Source organism: Nicrophorus vespilloides, unplaced genomic scaffold (genome assembly GCF_001412225.1).
Source record: "Nicrophorus vespilloides isolate i.1.1-1 unplaced genomic scaffold, Nicve_v1.0, whole genome shotgun sequence".
NCBI lineage: Eukaryota > Metazoa > Arthropoda > Insecta > Coleoptera > Silphidae > Nicrophorus > Nicrophorus vespilloides.
The window spans coordinates 350,031-369,577 of record NW_017099643.1 but is presented as its reverse complement, the minus strand read 5'-3'; the positions used below and the strand labels follow the sequence as shown (position 1 = coordinate 369,577).

Here is a 19,547-nt window from a genome sequence, read left to right as displayed (position 1 = left end):
GATGTTAAAATGCGGCCCCGCGGGGCGAAAAAGAGACAAAGAGGTCGTCGCGTGCCATCCGAAGACAATCGATGGACGTCACAGCTGTGTGTGACACACACTTACACACATATATAAATACATATACACACATGCATACACAAATTGTCAATTGGTCGTGATCCTTTCATTATGACATTGCGAGATTTTGATCCGGAGATAAATAAAGGTACGTACACACCACCTGCGCATCTGATGAAGTAACGACGTGCGCGATGCTGGAAAAAAAGGGGGCGAAATGAATGAGAGTCGAAGCAAATTGTGAATGAAGTGCAGAGATTCGTCTGAGTGACTGGAGTTTGTGTGTGTGTAGCGTATTTATAAATAGTATCACACGTTCTTCTCCCACAAGACAATGGGGTCCCGGATTTGAATTGTCTTATGTAACACACATATACACACTCACAGACAATACACACACACAAATTCATACATACGTATACAAACTCATAAATACACAGACAGACAGAACATGTACACATTGGATGGTACACCGTTACTTCTTCTCACAGAGGCCTGCCCTGTGACCCGTCGCTAATTCGCCACAGTTTTGATTTAACTGCATCTTAATTGGACTCATTTCGCATCCACAATTTATTTTATTTTTCCCCCCGACGTTCGCTCCTTGCAGTCATTGAAGTTCATTCTTTATAGGTCAATGACTAACGATAATAGCCGCGATGGCCGACCAACAAATCAAGTACTTGCAATTCCACATTCAATCTCATATACTATATATTTTTCTCCGTTATAAAGCATTCATGTAACTAGTGAACGCCTATCAAATTTTTCTGATTGTTTTTTCATCTACAAATTAAGTTTTTTTTTTTGGCAAAAAAGAGACTTGAACATTAAAAAAAAACAATAAACGGCAAAAATAATTAATTTATGTATAAAAAATAACTTTGTGTTCTATTTTTTTAGAATTATTTTTGATTTGGCTGTATTAAATTACTTAAAAAAAATCTTATAGACTTTCTATAAATTACATAAATAAATAACTTAAATCTAAAGAGGTAAAAAGAAAGTATACGATATTGAATGAATAGCAGATGCGTCATAAATTATTTTAATTAATTTTATTATGTTTATATGCAACATCACGGAATGGCAACACTTGCATCCTGTTTATTATAAATTTACTGACCCTTAAAAGTCTGTATGTTCTGAAGTATTTGGCCGTATACTGAGGACAAAATTATCCTGTCAACATATAAAACCCAATAGCAATTGTCTTGTCTGCTGAACGAGTGTAATTGTGAGAAAATAAGTTCATTTCAGTTGTAAATAAGTAAACCATCGACAATTTTATTTTTGTAAACTTTTCATTAACAATATTTATGTTTTCATTAATATCAATTAATTTTCAAATACTAATATCTATTCACAAATCTTGTAAAACTTGATTCAACTAAATATGGCCACTATAATAGGATTTTTCTCTTTATTTTTATGGTACAAAAAATGCTGTATTTCTTTGCAATATACAAAATTTTGTTCATTTCAGTTTTCAAAAAATATATAAAATTGAAATAATAATAAAAGTTATTGAAAATAGTAATTGTTATTTTTTTGTAACAAATTCAGTCATGCTGAAAATAAATTCGCGTCATTGTTTACTAAAGAAAACGTGAACAAAAATGAAAAGCTGCTGTTTGCTTGATCAGTAGGTGAAGTGTTATAAATCATCGTGCCGGATGTGAATCAGGTGAGGATTTTAAATGAGCTAGGTGCTACTACCTGCGACGGCAGAGGAAGAAGAAAGGACTTGGAGAGTGCAGAAAATCTGGAAGTAGTTGAGGTACGACGAGGCATGAACATTATAAAGAAAAATTATATAGGACGACGTTACGCTATTTGCCTCTGGCCTTTTCCTTTTACGCCAGAAAAGGGGTTTCGGCTGTGTCCAAAATTCATAATTATGTAGGTGGTTGGTTGTTTACAGTAGAACAAAAGTATGAGGCAGTCGTGAAGTGATGAACAAAAAAAAAGAAAATTGAAGACGAAATTTGGAAGAAGAATAAAATAATAAAGAGGACGAAAAGACTGAAACGAAAAAGGGGCAGAGGAGAGAGAGAGAAAAAGAAAGAGAGATTGTTGCCTAAGGTGTAATGTTTGGTGCGTTAGAGCCGTCGGTTCGTGCTATAAAGACATCCGTTATTGTAAGTTAGTGTGTCGTTCGGAACGGATGTGCCTACAGACACGTGACAGACTCTGAAGGTCCGTGTCTTGACTTGGCGATGGGACAGACGACGACGACGACGGCCAAACGTCGTTGGTAGTCTCGCCGATTTGTTGTTTTTTTTTGTATCCTCTTCGTCCATTCCTCTCTTTTCATTCTGTTCATTATCATATTCGTCTTTCTTTGTTTCATCTTTTGGCTCGTTTTGTTCGTCAGGGTTTTTTCTCTCTGCGTGTATGTTTTTGTGTACGACGACGATGATGATGTGTATTCAACGACACGTCTGTTTCCATTCCCTTTTCTTGCCTCCTGTGCATATTATTGCATCCGCTAAATAAACGCCCGTGCACTTCAAATGCGCTGCAATTACACCCATGAATTATTGTACTGCAATTATGGAATAATCAGCGCGCATACCGCAGATATTTTAATTACACCGCACTTCAACTTGCAATTAATTCATTTACTGCTACTACACACACACATTTTCCGCGAATTCTGTGAAAACAACATACCGCGTGATCGCCATCAATTTAGTATATATACCTAACTTATGTAATATACTACCTAAAACGTACTGATCCTTAACAAAATTCATTAAGCAACATAAATATTCTTCCTAATTGCAGAAAATCAAGTACTGAATCCATGAAAGATAAATAGTCACAGTTTTATGAAATTATCATTATTATAAATTTATGATATTTTTTGTGAAAGACAACATATATATATTTATTTAATGACAACAAAGTGCGTGATGAAAGTATAGGATTTTGAACAGTGATTCGCACGATTTTTTTTAAATTATGTTAATTTTTGTATGTATAATGAGTATACAAATATTTTTTACATTCATATGGCAAATAATATTAATGTTACATAAAATTATTTTAAAGTTTTCTTATATAAATATACTACGTAATATGTAAGAATATAAGAAGTATCATAGTTCTCATCATAGTTCTAATATTGAAGTTTATTTGAAAAAATGTTAGAAAATTTAATCTTTTATTTGCATTTTAGAAATTATTAAACAAAATAATTTGATACATAAAATCATTGTCTTTTGGTTAAAATAAAGTTTTGTAAATGAATAAAATATTATTAGTAAACTATATAAATAAAATTTTCTAAACAAATTTTAAGTAAGGGCAAAATTGATATTATAATTTCCTAACTTTAGGCAAATACTATTTTTTTAGATAAAACTTTTCTTATAAATTTTACTAATTTTGAAGAATTAATCTATCTTTTAGTGAAAATGAAACCAAATTTGTTAATTATGGGTTAAAAATTATAAGTTTCGTTTTATTTTTATTACATAACATAACATGTTATAGAAATTAAAGAAATTAGTATGAAAATCTGAATTTTATTAAATAAATACTTCAGATTTCATCATTAAATGTTTCGATTTAAAAGAATTGTATAAGAAGTCATGAATATAAATGTAAATAATGTAAATAAACTTTGTGAAAAAAAACTTATGGTTTTCTGTTTATAATAGAAATATGTTTGAATGTATTAACTAAATTAAATTATGTGATGATTATACAGTGTAATTTTAAAATGTTGAACGTCTTGTGATAAATTGAAGGGCGAGCACGTGAAAATTATTAGCGGAAAGGAAGAGACTTGAATACGTAAAAAGATGCATAAATGCATATTCCGTATCTGGAGGATTATGACGAGACAAGGTGGAAGGAATATTAAGTTCCGAAAAAAAGGCCATTCTACTTCCTTTCAACGGAGATGCGTCGCGCCTCTTCATACCGAAAACCGACTTATGTTGATTGGATCAGAGGTTGATTATGTGAGGTGAAATTGGTTGCCATAGACGAGGATTTCGGTGCGGTTCGGAGTGGGGAGATGGACACCTGGATGCCAGCCGATTTGTTCCTTGAGCGGATCAAAGAGAGCCTGCGATGAGGACGAGTCGGTGAGAAGGGGGGTGGGAGGTAGGAAGGAAGGAGGTGGTTTCGAATGGATGGTCAGAGAGTGCGGTGGAGAAGATATCCATGAATCTCATTAGATACAGCAGAGTCCGGAGGAGTTCGGATTGTGCTGTGGATGGAGCGCTAGGAGAAGGCCAGGTCGCTGCACGAGAATATATGTGTGTACCGGTCGGTCGGTTCGGCCCTCGACACGCTCATTGGACGGACACTCTCTTCGCATCCAATCCAATGCGATCACCAATTATTCCCGTTGATTTTGTTTTAAGGCCAGATAGAATATAAAATGGCCGCAGCGCTCGACCGGCCCGCAGATCCCGCTACTTTATACATTCGTCTCGAGTTGATTCTTCGTCTCATTGGATGCCACCAGCAACATGCAATTAACAGCCTCCACTTACCAGACGATTCCCACCACGACTTCTACCATCCTTACGCAACGAAACGCGATCTATCGTCACACAAATTTCGCTCTCTTTCGTTTGTCAACGATTCTGTACAATCCGGCAATCTTATCAAAACACTGATACGCACTTCATTCATGTACAAGCTTATCTCATTTTCAGTAAATTCATGAATTGTATTTATTTGATTACCATTAGAAAAAAAATACATAGCGAGGATAATCATCTACCAATAAAAACGCTTTTTATTTCAGTCCATTTAGTTTAGAAGTAAATATTACAAAAATATTTTCATTACAAACAAAATTGATCTTTTTTTTTAGAATGAATTAGCCAAAGTATATTAAAGCTGTATTATTTTAAATCATATTCATGTAATTTTATTAGACATAAATATAATATTTTTATTTCATTTGGATTTTTCAAAAAGATAGTTTTGTGTCTAGAAACAAAACTAATTTTATTTAAATATATATTTACTATATTATTTTCAACTAATATATTTGAAATGTTTATAATAAAACTGCTTCAATATACATATATAATACAACAACAAAGATTGTTCAATAATTCAATGTAATAATCATCAAATTGATGATCTAAGTTAAATTATCTCAGATTGAAATAAATAGTTTAATTTTGTAAATACAATTATTTTTTCAAAACTAATAGTTTTTGTAGATTAACAATTATCCGAGTGTTATCTTCATTATCTATTTAACTTTTAATCTTATCTTTATAAAAAAAATACTTATTCGCCAATAATTTCTAAATGCAATACGTGCATTTGAATCTGTAATTTGGAAATTAACTCAAACAAAAAGTAATTATCATCAAGGTAAAATAGTTATCTATCGTCTTTTGAAGATGAAAAAAGCTGCGTTAGATAACAATTTTTTGATTGGACTCTGAAGCGGTTCCGACTAAATATTATATAATCAATGTAATATCTCATCATAAAGTAAACACAAATTAAGATTTTTTAATGAGTTCTTATTATTGTTATTGAATAAATGGATATCAATTTAGTATATTTAGATTGATTACTTTTATAAAAACAAAAGAAGACGTATTCTAATTGTAAATTAATTTATTTGCGTCTTATATTACAATGAATACTCTAGTTTAATTATTTTATCTAAAATGTATAAACAGTATATATTTACATCAAAATATATAAGAAGGACTTCAATTCAAGCTTTAAGTAAAACTATGCGTCTTATGTAATTGGAAAATAAGATCCTTTTTAAAAGATTCAAGTCTGAATAAGAATGAATGAAAAATTGATTCATAAATGTATTTTTAATAATCGTTTTATAGAATCGAGAAATCGATAAAATATTCAAGTTTAAGGAGGACATTTAGTTTGATTTTTAAATGTATTTTTATTAAGTAGTTTTTATAAAAAACAAAGGACAAACATCAATTCTGCGTCGATTTCTTTACGTAAAATCTTCAATCATAAAATATTCAAATTTTAAGAATAAATGTCGAAATTTAATTGGTTTCTTCTTAAATATTCATTTCTAAAAAGACCTACAATTGGCTTTTGTTTCATAATTCTAATGTTTGTGTTTCGACGATTAGCATAACTAGTCTGAGGTTTCTGTTCCGACGTCGAGTTTAAACTCCATTTAGTCTTCAATTAATTGTTGAATACATTAAAACGCGAGTTTCATATTTGTGTCCAGCAATTTCGAGTGTTGTTGTCGAGCGCGTGTTGTCTTTTTCTTAATCATCGTTCCTCGTACGCTTTTGTATGTATGGAAGTGTGAGTGCGTGTATATGTATATGGGGTTTTTGGGTTTGGTCGAGATTTTTTAGGAGTGGTCCGCCAGTGTAGATGATGATGATCCCCTGTGCGATGGGAGTGCCCCTGTCAATCAATGGTGCGGGTCAATGGGTCATTCAGACCGAGACGTGTTTACTTGATCCGACACGGGCCATAGCACGAGGCCTCCTCCTCCGCCACCTCAACCACCAACAACATCCACCTTCCGCCCCCTTTGGACCCCTCGAGACATACATCCTGCACTATTCCCGACAACAAAATGCACATACATGCACCATCATCATCAATAAATGTCATATTAAATAGGAAAGCCTATTCATCGGACACGGTTGGTGTTTTCCTACTCCTCTTTTTATTTATTTCTATTCTTGTTTTTGTTGTTGTAATACATATAGCAATTCTTTCTCGTCTCCTCAGATGTTATTATTAATAACAATAAACACACGGATTACGAAACAATGATTCACTCTTTCGCGCCACCGCCGCTAATTAGATTTTTATCTCGTATATATATTTTAAATTTACGTTGTTGTTCACGGTTATGTTTTTAATTGATTTTCGGGACTTACCAAGCTTCTTGCTGAGATCCGCGTTGTGGAGATCCGGATTTTCGTCGGCAAGCTTCTTCCTCTCGACCTTCGCCCATACCATGAAAGCGTTCATGGGTCGCCTGATCCGCGCCTCCTTCGGCGTCTTCTGTCCCTGTCCACCCATCTTCTGTCCATAATTTGGTCGCGTTTGAGCGAAGCCCGACATGTTATCGATGTACGCGGCGCTCCTCGTATAATCGACTGTCGGAAATCTGAAAAATCCACACAATGAAATGCACACTTCAAATTCAATCAATCATTAAATTATATAGTAATAAAAAAAAATATAAACTTCTACATTATCTAATCTAATATATTTTCGTCACTAATATCTAGTATTCAAATAAAACTACTAACATTTTATGGGGATACCCTGATTATAGACACTTTTCTTATTTTTATATTCTAATACTAACAAGTCATTACTTTAAAATCTTTTTTATACATTAAAATTTGAATATTTCCCGCCAAATTCTGAGTGCGTTATAACTACGTATATACTTACGTAACAAAAGTAAGCGTGAAATCATACCTTGTACATTTTAATCATTAATTTATGCGACTACACGCCAGACTAAACTTGCTAAGAACTTGCTTGAAACTATCTATAGTTGTATTAAATGGTTTTGATTAACTAATTTAATTAAATGTAGATGTGGAACTTACTTCGAACAAGGAAAACGATTACTTTCTCATAACTTGATTCAAATAAATTAGAAAATTTACCTTTCTGGAATCTATTTACTTGAAAACAACAAAAATGATATAATTTTATATAATTATATTATTTGAGTATTTCAATAAAATTTCTTAAGAGAGTTGTGATTAAATTTAATATTTAGAAATTTATTTTTTTTGAATATTGTATATTATAAAAAAAAACTGATTCATTTTCACTATAGTTTTAGCTGTATGAATTTACTAATTGATTAATATTTATTGATTATTCATTATTTGCACATTATTTGAAAACTTTAGACTATTATAGATAGTTTAAATATGTCTAAAATTAACCTTAGGATAAAGTTAAACTACAAATGATAAAATAACTTGCGTTTTTTTTTCATTGTACGTGTTATTGAAGAAATGGTGTGGTCATCGCGATATTCTTGCGAAACAAATGCATGATTAATAATACGGTGAGTAATAATTAAACGATTAGAACGGAGCGTAATCTTATCTTACTAATTACGGTTTCTGCTGCGAAGAAAGTCGACTCACCTAGTGTTATCGAAGTTCCTATACTCTGGGTACATATTTTGCGGCATATCCCACATCTCTTGGGTCTTGGACATAACTTGCGGAAGACCTTGAGTGGTGGGCACCATCTCCTGTTCTAGATACTCGCATCTGGAGGGAAGATGCATGGGGTATTGTTGAGGTAGCATTGGGGATGGTGAATTCGATGGAGATATACAGGATGAATAAGGATTCGTTGTCGTCGGGGACGGCGTGGTGTCTTCCATGATCCTGCAAAAAAACAAGAATAACAAACGAGTTAATTAACGCCGTCTAATTAATGAATTACACATAGAGACTCGAGAGTAAAAGTTCTCGTCTTTTTATTCAATCTTATGTACGCGCGTACATAAATTTAAAAGCATAGGAAAAGCCTTGATGGTGGAATTGAAAAGCACGGCCTGCAATTAATTAGCTTATAAATACCCGATTTATTTATTAGCATTACTCATCGGAAGTCTTTTTTTCTTCTTCTTTATTCCATCCTCTATTCAGTTAATTGCTTTGTTTAGTTTCCTCGTTTTTAATTAATTGAAACACGTATTTCGATCCACGAAAATTGGGAAACTATTCGTATAAAGCAAAGAAAAAAAAATAAATAAATAAACCTGATAATGTGCAGGTTGGAGAGAGCAAGAGACATTGTAAAGTTGGTAATCTGTTATCGCTTATCGCACTCGGTATTAACTATTTTACGTGATACGCAACGTTTTATCTAATAAACATGTGCTCTAGGCTCTATGTAATAAATATTAAATGAATTCCAGGTAAAAATCAATTTATTTTTCGAAATTCTCAGTATCACATTAGTTTATCAGCTGATTCGTAATGTGGCTTTATGCAGATACGATTTTATCGAATGAATACTAATAATAAATAGACAACAACTCAGTTGAAACAAAACACTGATATTTTTTAACGAAAAGTTGAAGAAGACAATTATATAATCGTATAAGTGAGCAATTATAGACAACACAGCGTATGTTTTTCAGGAATTACACAAATTTATTTGACAAAAAAAATCAATAACAACAACGTGTAGATTAGATTATCTAAAAAATATTTGTTATTTAAAGTCCACGGTAAATACAAATAAAACTTTTAGATTTTCTAAAAAAAATATAAAACCTACAACGCAATTAAATTCTAGTCGACATTTATAAACAAACAACAATTTACTCATTCAATTTTATTAACCACAGATTTCTATAACTTTTTTAATCATTTGTTTTCTTATGAGAAGAAATTATCAAATAATATAATATTTTATGTATTAGAACCAAATTCATGATCAAATGAACATACATTTTATAACAAAACGCAATTAATTTCATTGTATTACAAACTAGGCATAAAGAAAAACTAATTTACTATTTCATAAGTTGACAATTGAAAACGCTTTTATACTTAGCAATGATTTCTATAGATTTATACTCAGTTTTTTTTATTAAAAGTTGGATTTATCAATACTTTGCATTTCAGAATCAAAGTTTAAATGATTATCAATGAAAACATGTACATTTGAAAGTAAATTCTATTCCATTCTAAATACGGGTATAAGGAAAAACCGATTTACTATTTCATAAGATGGCAATTGAAGATGCTATTACACATTTATTTGCCACTGTTTTCTATAAATTTCTTCTCGTCTTATTTTTCTTACTTGTTCTTGTTGCTGTTGTTGAAATTTGAAATTGTCAATTCTCGTGTGCGTTTACAGGCCAATAATGGTGTAGTTCCTTGAATCATTCCAGAGGACTTTTAATTGACAGCAATAGAATCGATAGGTTTTTGAAGTGTCTCATCTCATATGGGTATAGGCTTATTGAAAGTACACCCGAACGCCCCATTACTCAACGGTTACAAGTCTCAGGAGACCGAACGCACGGATCCGACACGGAATATTTATATTTCTATTTAAATCCTCGGTGTAATTGTAACCGCAAGACGTAAGAAGAAATAAAGAAAGAGAGAAAAAAACAACGCAGATCGAAAGAAACGAGAGGATAATTGATGTATCTGTGATATTGTTGGGATATTGCGTAATCGCATGCTATTACCAACGACCGGAACTCCATTTAATCTTCGTTGCACTGCATATCATTCAATTCTCTTTAACTAGTTGCAATTTATTGCTTTTCATCTAATTAGTATATCAATTAATATTTAACTAAAGGTTATTTTAATTGAGATTTTATTCATAACCTCGGGATGAAATTAATATAAAAAAAACATTGTCCAGAATTCAATCTCGTTTTTCTAGAGAGAATCTAATTACGTGTTGCAAATGAAGGTTATTTTTGTACGCGTTCTTGTTATTAGTAATTCCATGTAACTACTCGTAAGGATTCGCTTATAAATCTGTTGTTGATTTCGACCATGAGATTTATAGAATTATTAGTAACAAATTTAGTGCATGCAAATCGAATACAAAATATTGCATCTAAATTAATCTTATCCATATTAGTTTTGTTTATATCTGGAATATAAGATGATCTTCTAAAATTTCTTAGTTCAATGGACGAAAGTCAATTTTTGTATTTTATAAATTCAGCAATACCTCGCATAGTGCGGGTAATATTTTATAAACCGGATTAATCGAATAGACAAAAGTAAAAACCCGATCATTTATGTATAAAATTGTATACTAATTTTTATTTTGGTATATTTAGTTTGTTTTCCGGACTGACACGCACTATGCAAGGTATTGCTGTACTTAAAAAAACATATTTTTCTCAATTTTAGTTGAAAATGATGGAAAAGTAAATGTTAAAATATTCAATATAATCATAATATCAATAAAAAACGGAAATAAACAAAACAATTTTGTTTGTTTGTTGAAAATTAGTGAAATAATTGTTTAAAATTATAATTAGTGAAAAGATTGAAATAAGTGTGTATTTTTTTGTAATCTGTTGACTATATGACTCGTACTTATATAAATTAAAAATAAACTGGAGATACGTTTATCTCAGGTACAGATGTAGTTACGTGTATTTTTAGTACATAGGATTAAAAATACCAAAATCTGATCAATAAAAATAGAGTTGAAACCACAAAAATAAACGTCTATGTGTAAAAGCTTTCGAGTTTAATAATCGGCGTATCGAATGTGCAAATTGTCCTTACGTTATGTGTGCAGACTGAATAAAGGATACCAGGCGCAGACACCGTTTATGCAAATCGCTCCGTAATAATAATATATTTCCCAAGTTGAATATTTATCGGAATGTCCGTGCATGCACACACAAATACATTTAGCTTGAATTTTACCTGTCTTTTTTCTCTCCTATTTTTCTGTCTATCTCACTCACTCTCTCTCTCACTCGTTACGTTTCGCTATTGTAAATACTGCACTTCGGTACGGTGCGTTACGTCACGCGTGTGCATAGTGTGCACGTGTGCACGAGTGAGACAGCCCGGCGCACTTAGTACACTTTATTCATGTTAACTATGCGCACATTATCAGATTGCCAGTTACAGATTGTGCGATAACTAACAGCGAATATTTGTATGTAAATACGTTTCGCCAGACAGAAAATTATTTCAAATTTATACGTAACAAAAACCGTAATTGATACACTCCCATTTATCCGATTGCTCTTATCTAATGCCTTTTCCCCACTCTCCTTAATCTTTATTTTTGGGATCTTGGAGAGAAAGAGACAGGTGGAAACGCGTAGAAAAACCCATTGATTGATGTCGAACGTAAACATTTTTTTTATTGAATTGGAGAGAAAATAGATATGTTTTCATTGATTACAAGGTGTGACCCTTTTCATATAAATTTACAACTTGGATCAAAGATGCTGTGAAAACTTTATGGACAAGTGGTAATTACATTAGAAGTTTCTTATTCCTTTGTTTATTAGTCTTGTGTATTAAGAACAATAATAAAGCAGGATTTTCTATCGGTTGATTTATCGTTATTTTATCTAATTAATATTCACGTTTTGTAGAGTAACCTTTTGTAATTATATGTATGAAAGAAATTATAATCTTACAAAAGTAACAATTATAATTATAGTAGTAAATTTTTAAAAATTTAAGAAATGTTATAGCTCATAAATAAGTACATATTTGATCTGTCTTCATTGTGTAGATACAATAAATTTATTACTGTTTATAATAAACATTGACAAATAAGTCAAAATTGACTTATTACATTCCATATCTGCTTATTGTTAGCTCATAGACATACAAAAAATATCAAATTTTGATCATTAGTATTTTGCATACTGTTAGTTTCCTACAACAATTATTTCATTAACAATATATTTCCTTAACTAACAGAAGTTATGAATGCATTTCTTTAAGTTTTTCTGGAACAATCTTTGTTAACTACATGTAGTACTGTGGGACCTCGCTTAACGAGTTAAAAATGATTATGGTTTGACGAGCAACGTTTCGCATAACGAGTGACAAGGAAAAGGAAAGTCCCAGATTATGGGCCTACTACATAATTTTCTAAACTTGTGTTGAGACATATTTGAAATTTTTCATTTAAAGAGTGTTTTGCATTACAAGTAAGATTCTGGAACTAATGGTGGTTTCACTGTAGTTGGTAAACATTTGTGTTGTGTTTCACGAATAGTGTGGACGCAACATTAGAATAAAAAAATCTTATAAAATTATCATTATAAAGTAAAATTAGCTACAATTTGTACAATTATTTTGAGAAAGTATAACCTGTTACAATTTATACTATCATTTCTGTTAAAAGAAAGACATATAATCAATTTAAAAGTAAGTTTTTTTTTAAGAAACTTATTTCGTTTGTGATATATCAAGTAGCTCATACTTTCCTTTAAGTGAACAAATACTAACTAGTGTGTACTAACCTTTAATTTTTATATTTTCTTTTTAGTTCCCGAGAAATAATTGTATAATCAATAAATTTCATCTATTCTTCAGCTTATTTCTCATTTTCTGAGAATTATCAATTAATCAAATATTTAAAGCTTATTCTGCTTTCTATAAAACACTTGGAAAATAAAAATTTACCTCAAATCAAATGAATAATCTCTTTTTTCATTTTTGTTTAAATATCTTTAGTAAATAAAGAAAACATAGTGAATTGAAATTAATTATAGTTATATTACAAGAATAAAAAAAAGTCTTAAGGCTACGATGGACTTTGAGTATTTCGTATTGGATTTATTGTGCATTGTTGGCCTTTGGAAATATTTCATAAATTCTATTAAAAGGCAGAGAGGAAGACTAAAATGCCCCAGATGTTACGAAAAGTGAACGTAAAGCGAGAAACAGCGAGAAATACCTAGCCTACTCAGAAATTGTTCGAATCCTTCACTAATAGTAACAGCAATTACAACATTTCGCACCGTAGATAAATACGATATACTTTACTTAATTTATCTATTGACCAAATATTGTATTTGTACTTTCTTTTTAACCCATTTATTGCATAAACTAATTTTCCAATTATTAGTTGTAGTATATTACTTTTTTAAAGAACTTTCTCTTAATTATTTTACTCTTCACTAATATTTGACAATCCACCTAAATCATCCATTCATGTTTAACTTTAGTAATCGTAAACTTTAAGATGAATATCATCCAGCATTTAATTGAGAGTTAATTTTGCAAGTAACCTTGAAACTTCATCATTACTTAGATATGGAAATGAATGAAGAAATAAATTAAGAAATTAAAATGCATGCGCCACAAAAATACAAAATTGGATAGGTGAAACGACAAGAATGCATGATTAATAGTACATTTGCAACATTTATTTATATGCATCACACTCAACAAATGATTCAAAGCAATCAACTGAAATCAATTTCAAAGCTCATAACTTCCAATGAATAAGCTGTACTTATTTGTCATAACAATTTGTTAAATCTATGATTTACACTTTAATCAAGATCACGCGTTTTTTATATATACATACTTCTTCATGTTTACATAATTTCTGCCGAGGTTGCTTTAATTAAGCGAAGTTTATTTTTATATATAATTGAATATTTTTTCTGAATGTTAATTCGAGAATTTGCATAGGCCGCATAGAAGAACTCGGGTCATGCCAACGAAATGAAAAAAGAAGAGACGGGTCGGAAGAATAACTGGGATGCTTTTACGAATGGCACTGTTCGAAGAGCTCGAGTCTTCCGCGAGGAGGAGGATGATGATGAAGAAGAAGAAGAGGAACACAATGGAAATTGAGATTAGTTCTAGTAGGTGTTACGGAATATGTTTAAATAATATTAAATCCGATGTGCCGTGTGTCTGAGAGCAACATCCATCCTCGCCTTCCTCTATTGACCGGACCTTTACGAGATGACTTATTGTAATTTATTCCATACATATATTCTTTTTACATCTCTTCTCCTTCAATTCCACGAAGATTTGCATATTAAATCTATTGACCGTTAAATTATATTATACATATTTATTTAGTTTCTAGTTGCCTTTTCTATTCTGCATCCTTGTCTCACACATTCATTATTATATATTGTACCTCCAAAAAAAAAAACGTGGCAATGTAGACTCCTTTATTGAAACGAGCTGTGATTAATGTATGTATATTATTCGAAATTCCGATTAGAATTGGCTTTCTTCTAATTGGAGAATTCTCTAGTTAACAAATTAACTTTAACAGTCTTCAATGTATAGACACAAAAATTGAATTTATGCTTCATCTCATTTAGAGATAATATTTATAAAATTATCTATTAATAATAAAATAGTGCTGGTAATTCATAGAGAAATATGTACTGATAATTACTTTATTGTAAATTACTATATTAAGTTATAAACTAATCATTAAACAATGATCAATAAAAATCAAATTTAAATACCTATTGATTCTTGTGTAATTTAATTTAACCTTAAGTTATAAAATGTTAATTACTTTGTAATCAATCATAATTAACTTTAATTAAATTCTATGAACTTTGGTATATTTAGAACAAATTTCATATTTGGATTACAAATAATTATATGTAACAAACTAAATGTGGTCAAACATGTACAATTCCATTAGAACGGTTCATTGCATAATTTAATGAATAACATTGTTAGAAATAATTAATTTTTGTTAATTACCTTATTCATTTTTGTGTATTTTATTAGAATATTAAAGTTTGAAAATAATTATAGGAAAGTTTAAATTTTGTTTTGTAAGTCTTATTTGGATAGATTAGAAAATTTGAATATGTTTAATTTTGACAGTTGGTTTTATAAATGTCAATGGTAATATATATAAAAAGTTGGTATTGAAAGAATGTAAAGTATGGGTTGTTTTGTTTTGAAAGTTGAAGATGGGAAAGCTGGAAAACATGTTGTTGCTGTTGGTTGTAATTGCGTTAAGAAATAAAGTGAGTGAGTGTGAGAGAGAAAGAGAGATTTAATGAATAAAATATGTAGATGAATGTAAGACCGGTGCGGCGGTACCAAAATTGGGGTGGCAATTAAGTATTCGCGAAATGTACCTGAGGAAAGGTGGAAAAAGCGCGGCTCGCAAAAGCGACGGAGAGTCGCGGAGGCCGAAAAGGGAAATAATATCGCGAAGAAATCTATGCCGATCCGGTCCTTGGGGCGCTAAAAAAGGGCTCCAGCATCTTCGTCCTCGTCTTCCGAGGAGGCAAATAAAAATCTCAAAAGCCCCGAAAATTCCAGCGCAAGAGCGAGAAGCAGCAGAAGCAGAAGTAGAAGCGTCAACATCGGCGTCAGCCGCAGGATGCTTGCAAGGATGGAGGACTGACTCCCTTTCCGAAGAGCCAAGAACCAAGGTATGGTTGTTGAATCCGTCCTTCCATTCGTCCGCCCGCCTGTAAAAACTGGTAGCATACAGTTTTTCACGAGAAATAATTCACGGAGGCTCTTGAAGGAGATCCGCAGTCGCGTCACGTCCGTCGTTCCATGAACGGCCCCTTTTTATTGGATGCTGAGTCTCCAGAAAAGGCCTTAGTAGACAGTTTAAATTCGCACCGTCGCTGCAGCCAATAATTAAGACATTTGCTACAAGATATCACGTTTAAATCAAGCACCAACTATGTTAATGGTGCTGTGCTTATAACCAACGCAAATATTCCTATTATTTTATATATGAAATCGTTCCCGGTTTGTTCGACCGCTTCTGATCCTGATGCTGCTGCTTGCTTGCTCGCTTCTGTTTCTGATGTTGTTGTTGATGATGATGATGCTCTGCTCTTGCGCCGCCATCGCCTCACTTGCATTATTACTTCATACAAAAAGCGCCTTCTTATATAATCGAGGCGGCGACAATCCGGTGCGACGCAGAAGAAAAGTTCACACGACCGCAGATCAATTTCAAACATTTCTAATATTCATACTGAACGTCTCTATTTGTTCATCAATAACAATTTGCAACGTTCGATTACGACCCTACCATACCTATTACTTCATATATCTAAGAACACACTCAACTCTTATAAAAAAAATCATTTTTGCTATTTTTTGATATAATCAGAATGAAATTAAAATGTAAATCTATTATTATCATTATTTATAATCTCATAATATAATCATTAATGAAATGAAATAAAAATGTTAAAATACTACAAAGTAATTCAACTTTTACCCAAAGATGAAAATAAATTATGTTCATAATGTTTTGTTTATATTAATACATTGCATTGAGTTTCCCAGATTTATACCCAATGATAATTAGTTTTTTGAAAATATTTGTATCTTAATAAAAAGCAAATAATAAATATGTTTGTTTAGATTTTTTCAGGAATTTTAATACATTAAAGTAAAACCATATTAATTTTACTTTAACATATACAATTAATTAATTATATACAAATGGTAATGTTTTATTTCAGTTAATTTACTTCATCTTCTAAAAAGACATAAAATCTATTGTTCAAAGATATATTTCAAGAAAATGTAAACGTTATTTTATCAATTTATATGGGATATTCATATTAAAGATAGAAACCTCACCTCAAACTAAGTAATCATAATGATAACAATAAGGAAAATATTAAACTAGAGCCCAGTTTAACTTGTAAATTATATTCTAATTTCTAATCTTGACCTACTCTTACTAACCCAATTCTAAACGTAGAAGCTTTAGAAACAATTCCAACTTGAAATAAATTAAATCGTATCAAGTACAAAAATCTCTTTTCATTTTCATTCTCAGTATTTAAATATAATAAATTATATATATATATATTTTTTTATTAATATTTAAAACTTTTAACGATTCCTCTAAGCCGGCCTCTGAATTACACTTCTTTATACGAGGATTCTGCGAAGTTCTACAAAGTAATTAAGCTATTTCTTTATAGTGATTACTCTTGGTCTCTCGTAAACTGATTGGTACTGAGAGGAACAACAGAGACGAGATAGGAAACCGCGGATTTGATTATTGCTGGCAGAAGCAGAAGAAGTCATTACTTTTTATGGGTTAACAAATCGTTTATGAAATAGTCGCAATTACGGATATAAATATATTTATCTGCATGTATATATGCATAGGTGTAACGCGTTTCTCGCCACACATCATCGTTAATATTATTTTTCGTGAAAAGATCATCCGAATGCTAATAACCAATTGCCTGCATAACCGTTATGCAAAAACGCGAATAATTAGAGAAAGTCGTTTTAATTCATTTTAATTTCGCGCAACGCTGTAATTAGTGCTTGATTAGGTCGGCAAATCTCTTTCATCGCATAATCGTCGTTTGTTGTTGCTGTTTGTTTGTTTGTTGGTTGGTCGTTTTGAAATAATCTAATGTAATTTTATGGTGAAACTCATCGGCGGTTCATTTTTCGTGTTCGCAGTTGGCATCTGGTCGGTTCGGAGCCGTCACGTTTTTTGTTCATTGCCAGGTGAATTCATCCACCTGTCAATATGTTCTATGAGGGTCCCCGTACGTAGAAAAAAAATGCTGAAGGATAGCAGTCGATCGGGTGGAAGATTCGAGCGACTATTAATCATATGGTACTTAAATAAAAATATGAAGAAGGAGACGAAAAAAGTCTAAACACTTCACAATTGATTCACCCGTTGTAATACACATCTAGAAATGCTCAGTCAGCAATAATTTATCAATCAAAATTAATTGTGCTTCAATTTTTCTATTAAACCGCTCGTGTCTTCTATTCTTCAAACAACTAATTTAACTAATGGTCAACTGTATGTGAATGAATATTTTTGTGAAAATTGCTAGATGTTATATGTCCATTTTCATCAATGTAAACTATATGGATTCAAAATAAAAACAGTATTAAAAGTGAATACATTTTATTTTAGAAATACACTGTAAAAACGTATAAATGAAAATTGTAACTTTTATAATGTAAAATCGTGTAAATCGTGTAGGTTATTTTCAACATTTATTTTTAATTAATTTTATTTAAACCGTGTAAAAGTGAATACGTGTAAAGAAAGTACCGTGTAAAACGAGTGATAAACGTATACGTTTAAATATGCAATTTACAAATAAAATAAAAGCGGTAGCAAAAATCTCATTGAAGAACAAACAAAAAAGAAAGAAATAGTAGGCTAATTGAATTGAGTTCCATTGAATGCGTTAGTAATAATTAATGGTAAATACCTGGAGTAATTAAATTCGTTTAATTAAAGTTAATCGAGATAACAGTTCGGTTCGGTTTCTAGGATTTCCCGAGGACGATTTTTTCCCTGCGAATTTCAATAATCGTTACATCAAGCGAAACACAGAAATAATGGGGAAGAAGAAGAAAACCGCAATGATACCGAGAAGCCGGGAGATTCAATAAATAAGTAATTGCAAAAAATAAGAGATGTGACGTTCGATTAACGTTTAAATTAGCACATTCATTGTATCCGAGATGAAAAATTAAGAAGATGATCTTTGCCTCTTTTTCATCTTCATCTTCGCGTCTACCTTTTGATCATATAAATTATATCTATGGTACAGCTCCTAGTATTATTTGTATGTTATAACGAAACTGTATATTCCACCATATATTTTCTAGTAATAACCACTCAATTCTTCGAGCATTCGAAAATGGTGGTTTGTTGGTAATTAATAGAGGACGTCCCCTCCGCCAGTTCCTTTTAAGTCTTCGATTGCGATCGCCGTTCCGAGAAATCAGCGAGATGATTTGATGGAAACGACGCAATAAAATTGATTAAGTAATAACGCACCGCGCATTTTATTTATTTATCCGACGCACCGGGTTCTTCTTATCCGGTGCTAATTGTTCCACTTCGGCCATAAATAAACCGTTTTCTGCATTGGACAGTCCAATAAATCGTAACAGGGATAAAAACTGTTTTCCAATATTCGATGGATGTAACAGCCTCATCTCTTTCTCTCTCTCTCTATCACTCACTCTTTCGCTCGCATTTTGCTCTGATCCTCA

General features: G+C 31.5%; 1 protein-coding gene across 1 annotated transcript in view; it reads right to left on the bottom strand.

Annotated features, from left to right (window-relative positions):
- LOC108564989 (putative transcription factor SOX-15) overlaps positions 1–19,547 on the bottom strand; it is a 55,079-nt gene that overhangs the window by 25,786 nt on the left and 9,746 nt on the right. The window contains exons 2-3 of the mRNA XM_017924215.1: positions 8,181–8,429; positions 6,939–7,171 (exon numbers count right to left, since the gene is read on the bottom strand). Of these exons, the coding sequence (XP_017779704.1) occupies positions 6,939–7,171; positions 8,181–8,429 (482 nt within the window). The remainder of the gene's footprint in view (positions 1–6,938; positions 7,172–8,180; positions 8,430–19,547) is intronic.